We start from the raw sequence: 10868 nt of genomic DNA, 5'->3' as shown, positions 1-10868 counted from the left end.
ATCTTGGAAATGGTACATAGATGATGTGTTTTTACTCTGGAAAGGACCAGTCTCTATACTACTAGAGTTCGTAGAATTCCTTAATGGACATTTTGCAGGCTTATGTTTCACCCTCAGTTACAGTACTGAAGAAATTAACTTTCTGGACATGAAAGTAACAAAAAAAGACAAATCTCTGTCCACCTCTCTGTATTCTAAACCCACTGATCAGAATACATTATTGCATGCTGCAAGTTTCCATCCAAACCAAATTTAAAGACAAAGTACAAAGAGGACTGGTTAAGATCTGCAGAAGAGAAGGTGAGTACAGTAAGCAGGGATTTCTATTTAGCAACTAAGAAATCTCCAAAACATAAACCTGACCTTGTCTTTTGCACAGCCTTTACACCAAAAACCAGAACCATTAAAGAAATAATTTTAAAACATTGGCATATCCTTCAAAATGACCCAAACTTATTAGGTACCTTTAAAGAACCACCAGTGATAACCTACAGGAGAGGAAGGAATATTAACGATAGGCTTGTTAGAGCTTCCCAAGACCCTGATACTCCAGATAAAACCCTGATAAGCCATAACCTACAAGGTAACTTCAAGTGTGGGGCATGCATTAATTGTCAATACACCAAAAATGTTAAATCATTCAAAGACCCTATAGGCAGTGTTGGGAAGGTTACTTTTAAAAAGTATTCCACTACAGATTACAGATTACATGCCCCAAAATGTATTTTGTAACGTATTCCGTTACGTTACTCGGGATTACCTATTATATTATCATGCTGTTTATAACTACATGAATGTCCTATTGCTGTGTGATTTATTACTATTACTGAAGGTTACTCTCCATACCAACACCAACTAGATGTTTAAATCTTAATATAAATGAGTAACAGTAGGTGGACATTAGGTAAGGCCGCACTTTTTGCAGCGATCTCGTGTAGAAAACTATTCCGCGCGTATATAAAACAGGTCCGCGGCTCCGAACCGTAGTAAAGGGACCTCTGACTAATACGTCGGGTTCGTGTCGGCTCGTAGCTGAAAACTAGCTTTACTTTGTTGTCTGGGTCGACTTTGCTAGCAGAGACAGAGAGAGGCGTTGAAAGGCTGCTGCAACGGAGCTTATTGTTTCAGAGGAAACACGAACACAGCGTACAGTCGAGTCTTAATAGCTACTTACAGCTGGGCTCGTCAGGCTCTCTGCTTGGCTGCAGTGGTTATTATTATATTTACATGCTTCCAGCTCCCGTTTCTGCTCGGTGACAACTCATACTTTTCCTTTCTCTCCCTCCTCGCTCACAGACACATCACGGGTACAGCAGTCCATCCTCCCTGCAGCACGGACTACACTGCCCATCAGGCTGCATGCTTTAGGGCGATGCCTGTAACACTCTGCCTGTTGCCTTCTTATTAAATCATTTTTGTGAATAATTTTTTAAAAATATTTCTCATTATTTCATTATGGGGCCGCATGTAGAGGTGACGTGGGCCGCGAGATTGAGACACAGACTTTTGAGCCTCTTAATGCGTGTAATCCTTTTATTTCAGCAAAGTAACTGTATTCTAAATACCACCTTTTTAAACGGTAACTGTAACAGAATACAGTTACTCATATTTTGTATTTTAAATGTGTAACGGTGGTACATGTACTCTGTTACTCCCCAACACTGCCTATAGGTGACAAAACCATTGCCATAAAGGGCTTTATCACATGCAGAAGTAAAAATGTAATCTACATGATACAGTGCCCATGCAATCAAATATACACAGGAGAAACATCGCACCCTCTGAAAGATCGAATTAATGAACACAGAAGTTCGATCAAGAGGAACGATCTAACAGCCCTGTTGTAACAGGACACTTCAATGATAAACATCCATATTCACCATTATTTTTTCTCGGCATTGAAGCCATTAAACCAAAGACGTAGTAATTTTAATTTTATCCAGAAAAAAAGAGAAGCATTTTGGATGCTCCGCTTTAAGAGTCTGCACCCCAGAGGTGTGAATGAGGACTTTTCTATCAATGAGTTTTTGTGAACTGAACCTGTTTTTATTCTAATTTATCAGTTAAATTATTCTCGCATGAGTAACATTTATTTAATTAATTTTATTTATTTTTTCAGCCAAAGAAGGAGTAGCATTCTAGACATCGCATCTTAAGTCTACATTTTAGAGATTTTACATTTTAGAGACATAAATTAGGACCTTTTAACTAATGTGTTCCCATGTGATGATGTCCTCTTGTTTTTAATTCATCTGCTGGACCAATCTCCTTTTATTATTAAACACTGCCCTTTGTCCATTTTTGTTTTGTATATTCATAGTATTCTTGTGTATTTCACGCATGTGTTATTTTGAGATAGGTGGGGGTTATGTCTCCTCCCCCCCGTCCTCATCATTAATGATCTAGTCCAGTATTTACTTGGGTGACTTAACCAATTAACCAATACCTACCTGTTATATGTCAGCTGATCTATGAAGTTTTGATTGGTTATTCTGAATCTTTTTCTGTTTCCTGTCTTGTATTTAAGCATTTTTTTTTTTTTTTTTTTACAATGTTGTACTATGACCCTGATGAAGGCCACAAGCCGAAATGCGTTGGTCAATTATTAAAGTTGTTCATCTTCCCTTAAGTGTTGCTGGAGTTCCTGCTTTGTGAATTCTTTCATCCTCTCCATGCACCTTGGAAGTAGGAGAAGTTGTGCCAGAAATTTTTGCTGTGATTTAACCCACAGAGCAAGAACAGCATTCTGGTGCCCTGATTATCAAGCATGAGCACGTCTATCAAAGCTACAGCTGAACACAGGTAGGAGCAGCAAACGGTCAACTTAATGACACAAGAAACACACAGTATCCACATGTGCCTGTCAGAGAGTCTAGGCTTCAACAAGAGGAGGACGCTCCCGAACACAACATGTGTTCCCTGAACTGAGACACACAGCAAGTCAACACCCGAGTAAAGACTAACGAGTAATCCACGTAAAGACCAACCTCCAGTAACCTCCAATAACTCCCAATGATCCCAATAACCCCAATACAAGTCAGGGGTTTAAATGTGAGACTAAAGTCTAAATCAAGTCTCAAGTAAAGATTCTAAATTTATTCAAACAAATAACAACAAACAAAAAATCATCAAACATGTATTTGCAGCAGATTTATCTGTGTTATTAAAAAGATCCTTTCAGATGATTTCTTCACGGCGTCTGTAGAAAACAAACTTTTCAGCACGTTATAGTGTTAGCATTGTGACTGCTGATTGTTTCAGAGGCCGTTTCCTGCCTCAGTAACACACACACACACACACACACACACACGCACACACACACGCCTCGCTCTCTCCTGTTTGATGGAAACTGATCTGAAATGTAATTTTGCCTCTGAATCGTTTGTTTAATGCAGAGAGACCGGCTGAACACACTGATGCATCTGCTGATGTTTTGTTTTATTTTATATAAGAGTCCAATCAAGAAGCCAAAATTAGAATAACCAGATCCTGATAATCAGTCCACAGATCTCCAGACACTGTTCATCCTGTATTTTTATTTTATTTAAAAAAGCTTTGTATTTCATAATATAAACTGAGAATATAAATACAAATGAAAATACACAACAATAACATCAAACAAACCTTAAAGTAACGTTTAATTTAAACAAAAATTAAATCAGACATAAAAATATCTCATTTATGTCCAATAAATAGATGAATTACACATAAAAAATATTTTTAAAAACCAGTCATGAAAGCCAATTTTAGTATTAAGTAAAATAAATTAAATTCTGTGAAATTTTAATGAATAATAAAAATACTCTAAATAAATGAAACCAAGAAAAATTCAAATAAAAGTTCAATAATGACAAAGAGAATAAGAAAAATACGAGATATTAAATCTAGAAAAACTGGAGGTGACTTTAAAACTAAACATAAGGATAAATGAAAATTGTTAATGCTGTACTATTTATAATTGTGTTTTAATCTACCCACCCTAAATGTAAACAAATCAATAAAAATAAATAAATATTAAAGGATAAAACAATAAAAGCTCCAATGAAACAAAGCATTAAAATAATGTGATAAAACCTCTAATCTATAAAAGAGTCAAACTTGAATGAAAGCACCAATAAACGGACGTGTGGGTCCTACCTGCTGCTGGATGCTGGGTTTCTCTTCAGCTGCTGATCGATCAGATATATACCCAACCTGAGGGGAGGAGAGATCAGAGGACAAGAGGAGAGAGGAGGTAAGGAGAGGAGGGAGGGTGGAAGAGGAGTACGTGAGGAGGTGAATGTTTTCTCCCTTTTTGTTCTGACAATGACAAAAACAGACAACATGGAGACACACACACATATTTACACACAGACAACTGACACACCTGCAGACCTCTGTACGTTTGTTTCCCTATGTTTCTGGGGACCTGTGTACATTTGAGCCTTTATGAGGACATCAGCTCTAACGTTTCGCCCTTAGAGGCTTGGGGTTAGTTTTAGGGTTTCAAGTTCGAATCGTGGTCAGAGTTAGACGTTTTTAATCATGATGGATAAAAGGTCTGGTGCTGGATTATGTCAGCGAGGGTCCTCATAAAGACAGAAACACAGACCTGAGTGAGTGTAATTATGAGCATCTGCTGTCCTTTTATTGAAGCCCTGGAACAACCTGCAGGCTGCAGAGCTTATCGTGCACACACATCTCCATCCACACACACCCCTGTGTTTACACTGCTGCATGAAATGCTTCATAGAACGCTCTCCACCCGTGAGCACAAACACGACTTATTATTCACCCAAACAGATGAAAGGATGCAGATATGAGCGTGTGCACGAGTCACATCGTCAAGGCTGCTGCTGTTTCCACGTCACTGACGATCATTTTCCAAATCACCCATCGCTGGGTACAGACGTCCGGTCCCTCCTTTCAGGCAGCTGCGAGTTTTAGATGCAGGGCTGGAGATAATGAAAGGGCAGCTACGGGGCATGGGGGGGCATCAGGCATGCTGGGGGGCGGTAAACCTAAGAGTTCCCGTGTTTTTCATTTACATTCCATATAAATTCATGCTAATGACTCAAAACTCTCAAAACTGATTATTACTGGATGAACTCTCTCAGAGGCACCAGGCAGGAAACCTTGGCGCTCTGCAGAGCCTGTCTCCTGGCTGGATGGATGGTGCTTGTGTAACAGCTGAAGCAGCTGAAGCTTTTTTCAGTGTTTTATTTATTCCGGAGTAAATCTGTTTGGCTGAGATCAAAGTTATTAGATTAAATTAAACTTTATTGATCCATCGGGTGGGTTCCTCCGGGGTTTTCACACAGCTGAATAAACATCAGACAGGAAACTGATAAAACAGAAGTGTGAGATGGTCGAGAGTTTACTCCAGTGTCCTGTTATATTTTGGATAGCAAGGAGCAGACGGCCGGGTTTATTCAACTCCACCGAGACAGCGGTGACGCAAATCTGAAGGCTAGACCGTCCAATTTCACAGCCTCGCACTTCCGGCCTTCTCGGTCTTTGAATGACCCGGCCTTCACGGTCTACGTGGGCCGGGTCCTTCAAAGACCGTGAAGGCCGGGTCCTCTGAAGGATGCGGCCTACGTTTTGGGACACAGCTCATGTGAGAGCCAGATGGCCCATGGAAGTTAGAATGAAATAAACTTTATTTAAAGAAGGTTCATGAGCAGATGTTGATTATATTAAATAACACAAAGATATCACATGCTGAAACAAGAACACGTGCTCATTATGAAGTTGGTATTAGCAACACTGTTAGCGAGACTCAGCCGTTGCTTTCAGGCCGACTGTGCGTAGCTCAGTGAGGCTCGTTCATCGTTCTGAAATCAGAAAGAGCTTCCTGGAAACTCACGGTGCCACATGTTGCTCCTAAACCTGGAGATATGGTCCAGCAGTAACGGTGCAGCTTGGAGGATGCAGCATCCGTGATCACACAGAGACTAGCTTCTCCCTCTTTGTCTGGTTGATTTTAAAATAAAGTTATCACCATGTGAAGAAACATCGCTGTGTTTTGTTGGAGATGAAGGTAAACTGCAAATAGGCCATATGACCACATGAGGGCGCAGTGATTATAGCCGTTATTTAACCAGGTAAGTCTTTGTGTACACATTTGTACATTTAACGTCACAATTAAGCAGCAAACAATTAAGAACATGCGCTGCCCCCTGGTGGTCAGTGTCAGTCAAACTGTGCAGAGGGGTAATTACAGCAGATGCAATTAGAACTACAGTAAACATGTTGGCCATCTTTTTCTCATTGGGCCTCTCTTACACTGACACAGCGATGCTCAAATTGCGTGGAGAGGCCCGCCTGGAGCTCATGGAGCCACTGCAGGTGGACCACTGACCACAGAGGGAAATTGGGACTGGTTTGGGTGGAATAAACACCTTCTTTCACTAAGACTACAACATAACATGGCTGTCATGGTCCGGGTTCCCTCCCGGTTTTCCTGTCCACTGCTCAGGTGTATGTGGGGAGGTCCTGCCGCCGACACACCTGTTCATTATCAGGTCATTACCCTCCTGTATTTAAGCACCAGCTCGAGCTTTCGCTGCTTTCGCTGCGTTTGTTGTGCGATCGGACTCTCTGATGCTCGTCGATGTCTCTCTGCCATCACTTTGAAGAAACTCACCTGTAATCCCGAGCTGGAGTTTTCCTGTGGAAAGAGGAACGCCCTCCATCGTTTCCCTGCCTCTGGGTAAAACTCGCTGCTCCAGCAGAATCAGAAGCTGAACTCATCCTCACCTGTTCCTCCTCCTGCTGCAGACACCTGTCCATACACCTGAGCTAGCCTGAGTCCACTGACAGAGTTACCTTCATCAGTTATGACACAGAGTTTGAGCGTTAAGGACTGATGACAGAGTCTGGATGGGGTGAAGGTGTGGAGTTTCCTGAACATGTCTCCAGACTGTCGATGTCGCGATCACCTTCGCTCAGTGGCGCTCCATCCTGCTAGAAACACTCCAAGCTGCTCCTGGATGGTTGGAAGGTGTTGGTCTGTGAGGACGTCGCAGTGAGATCAGCTTGGAGCTCTGATACGGCGGGACTGCATCTCCACATGTCAGGATTTGGTCCAGAAGCTGAGACGCAGCAGAAGAAGACGGGTCAAACACTAATGTGGGTGGAGGGCTCATCCAGCAGTAAAAGTCTGAAACTGTTCCTCAGCGAATTGCAGAAGCACGCAGAAGTCATCACACTGAAGCGTCTGAGGAGGACAGACGATGTTTCGTGTGTGAGCAGCTCTGACTCTCCTTTAAAGGGACGCGTGAGCGTTTCCCGGGTCGGCGTGTCAGGAGCCGCAAGCTCCTTCAGACACGCTCGCAGTAAAGCAAAGAAGCTTTGATGCGCGCCATCGCACGACCACATCTCCATCCAAGCACTCGAGATCGTTCGTGTTTCATCTTAACCCTTTGTGTCAGGCAGACTGACTTTCTTTTAGTTCTTCTTCTGCTCTGTGAAGCGCCGGCTTCAGTGTCGTCATCTCTTAAATCAGCTTTAATCACCTGCAAACACTCACACATCCGCCCGCCTGAGAGACGCAGCTCCAGCTCTAATGAGTCTTTAAGGTGGCCTTTCAAACCACATGAAGTGAAACCACACACACACACACACACGGCTCTACCTGTCTTGTGTCTCCAGGTGTGTTTTAATCTCTCTGTGGTCTCTGCGGTGTCACATATCAAACAGACTCCCGCCTCACCAGAGGCCGCGGGGCTTCCAGGAAGGAAGTGGCGGCGGCACCGTCTCCGCCGACTGATCTGCTGGAGCTTCAAAAGCTCCTTCAAAAACTTCTGAGGACCCGGCGGCTGACAGAGGGCAGATCAGAGGGGAGGGGAGGGGTATAAAAAACAAGCGCACCTGAAGGCAGCAGGTAGAAGAAGGCGAGCTTCATTCGGATAAGCAGGAAGGAGACTCTGCGGGTTCGCTCTGATGACTGAAAGAAACGCAGCTCTGTAGGATTTTCTCGTGAAGAGCTCAGAGGAACTGAAGAAGCTGTGAAGCCGTTATCGCCCGACTGATCCACTGATCGATTGGAGGATGTGGATGCTGCGCAGCGTCCTGTGCGTGTCTCTGGTCTGCGGTCTGGCTCTGGACTCAAACACCATCAGATCCTCCAAAGAGTCGACGCTGCAGAGCTCCGAGCTGCCGGTAAGACGAGGACACCTCACACTCTGCATCCCGCTGCACAACCTTCCTCCCGAACCTCAGTTTATTCTGTTTACGTGACGTCGAAAGCGTCAGGTCAGCGCGACCTGAAGCTCCTCACCTGTTCATGCTGCACTGCTGCCTCCTGATTGGCTGACTGGATAACTGATAAATAAGCAGGTGTTCACAATAAAGTGCTACAAGTTGGATCTAATTATTCAAACCTGAGACAGAAGCTCATTCATTTATTTTAAAAATTATTTTGATACATTTATTAAAAATAATTGTATTAATATTTTTGAATGTTTAACATCTGGAGTCAACTTAAAAATCTGCTTTGTCCATTCAAGCTTCCTTTAATCTTTCCAGCAGAAAGAAAATTCATTACATCCGTTTAGTTCAGTATGTTTGAGTTGAATTTTATTTACACAGCACAAAATCACAGCAAAGAAAACCCACAGAAAGGTGTTGGTGTCAGTGGGGAGGACGAACCCCCTCGAACACAACAGAGCTTAGGCAGGAGCAGCAGCGAGAGGGAGAGGAGCGAGTCTCTGATGCTCTGAATAAATCTGTGGATGAAATATGAAATATGAAATGTGAGAGCAAGTTTTCACCTTTCAGATTCATCAGGACAGAAAATCGCTGAAATCGTGAAAGCGGTTCGTCTGCAGGACGCTCCAGTGTTAAAGCTTCCTGTCTGCTGAGTTTTCAGTTTAAGAGCCTTAAAGGCCAAAAACAAAGCGAGACGGCGTCGCCCAGCGCAGACGCGTGTCCTGCTCTCTTTGCATGCACACTCATTTAATACTTCTGGTAAACGTGTTTCTGGGTTTTGTCCTGCCGTCGCTGTGATGCGAAGGATCTGTGTACAGCAGCAGGTAACAAAAGTCCAGCTTCACAGACACAGGTGTCGCTGTCATTACTGCAGCAGGGCGGAGTTTCTGTTCACGTGAAGCTTTGTTGTCTCAGATGAAGATCTTGATCAGCTCAACGATCATTGATCGGTGATCACTGACCTGATGGATGAATCAGTCTGTGAGGAGCGCGTCTTCACAGGGTTCAGCTTCTCTGTGTGGACGGATTTAATTTTTTAAGATTCATTCAAGAGAAAAAAAGCAGCTGCTTGGCGCCAGCCATCTTTAACTCTGACATCACTCTCTCACCTTTTAGGATCGTTCCCATGACGACAGGATGGAGACAAATTCCAACTCCCACCGACGACAAAGCCCGCCATGTGCTTCGACTCAATGCAACGCACCTCCGGTCAGTACCGCCTAGCCCCACCCACCTGCCGGCGCTAGTAAATCTGTCTCCTGTTAGCTGGAGTTTAATTTGGTAAATTAATAACAAAGTGAATAATAAAGGTTTATTGATCCTCCATCGACCTCCACCTGCAGGCTTCACGTATTCACAGCGACGTGTCTGTGCAGCGCTCACGGATACTCACACACTTTGATATCAACACTTTACGTCTTCACTCAGTGTGACGCAGTGATGACGTCCTCAACAACTTTATTCACAAACATAAACAAAGGCTAACTGCTAACGGCTAACGCTGCTGCTAAAGTGTGCATGTCAGTAATGAGTGACATCACACATGAGCACTTCCTGTTACAGTTTGAATTCACTTTACATTTATATAAATAAGTACCAGGAGGCCCCGCCCCCACTGTGCATCACTGCCCTACAGGATACAGCGCGTTAAGGCGACTGTTATTATTTGGTGCGATATCAGTAAACCTAGATTGGATGACATCATTTGTCTGATGATTCTTACCTGTGTGCAGCAGAGGGGGCGCTGCAGTAACAGAGCTGACAGAAGGCCGTCCCCCAGTGACGGACAGGCGGACGGACAGGCGGACGGACAGGCGGGCAGAGTGACGGGAGGACAGAGGGACGCTGACGGCAACAGGACCAAAGGTGAGAGGCTGAGCATGTGCTGCTTTCCCAGAGTGCACTGCAGCAGGAAGCGGGCGTGCTGACATGTGTGTGCGTTTCAGCTCTGGAGATGTCGAGCTGCGTGCGGTCCGGCGACTGCGCGGATGGCCTGTGCTGCGTCCGGTACCTGACCGGCAAACGGTGCCAGCGGATCCCGGTGGAGGGCGAGGCCTGTCTGCTGCGAGGTCCAACCAAGCGGAGGAGGAACCTGGGACGCTGCGACTGCGATGCGGGGCTTTTCTGCGCCGCCGTGGACCGGGTAGAGACGGGCAAAAACAAGGGCCAGGGGGTGTGCGCACCCCAGCCGAAGCAGGGCCAGCGGAAAACAAGGCATTCTGGGAAGAAGCGGAGGACGGCAGAGGGGAGCTGCTGACGGACTCATGAACTCTTTATTTAAGTCTGTAGAAGGTTTTAGATGTTTCTCATATCACAGGTTCATCCAATCAGCAGCTGCCACACTTTCTCCATCACTGTCACTTCAACCAATAAAAGTCAATGAAAGTTGGTCTGAGCTCTTCTCAGGTGTGTGGGCGGGCACAGGTGGGGTTTGACTGACAGCTCTGTGGGACAAACTCCACCCTTATTATTCATTACTCACTCGCTGAGCAGCATCGTGACCCTGCAGTTCCTCTAACGTCCACCAGAGGCAGCAGCGACTCAGGCCCCATAGACTCCCATGTTAAAACTGATACACAAACTGCTTGGTGTCCAGTGTTGGGCAAGTTACTTTGAAAAACTAATTAGTTACAGTTACTAGTTACTTCTTCAAAAAAGTGAGTTACAATTTTAAT

The 10868-nt window shown here is 44.4% G+C and overlaps 1 protein-coding gene across 1 annotated transcript; it reads left to right on the top strand.

Annotated features, from left to right (window-relative positions):
* Window positions 1-7807: 7807 nt before the first annotated feature.
* On the top strand, window positions 7808-10588 carry LOC146376935 (uncharacterized). Its single transcript, XM_084947131.1, has 4 exons — window positions 7808-8145; window positions 9310-9402; window positions 9927-10059; window positions 10140-10588. The coding sequence occupies exons 1-4, from the start codon at window positions 8035-8037 to the stop codon at window positions 10448-10450; spliced, it is 648 nt and encodes a 215-aa protein (XP_084803257.1). The 5' UTR covers window positions 7808-8034; the 3' UTR covers window positions 10451-10588.
* Window positions 10589-10868: the final 280 nt, after the last annotated feature.

Source organism: Perissodus microlepis, chromosome 12 (assembly GCF_051167445.1).
Source record: "Perissodus microlepis isolate ML-2025 ecotype Zambia chromosome 12, ASM5116744v1, whole genome shotgun sequence".
NCBI lineage: Eukaryota > Metazoa > Chordata > Actinopteri > Cichliformes > Cichlidae > Perissodus > Perissodus microlepis.
This window is presented reverse-complemented; position numbering and strand designations above follow the sequence as displayed.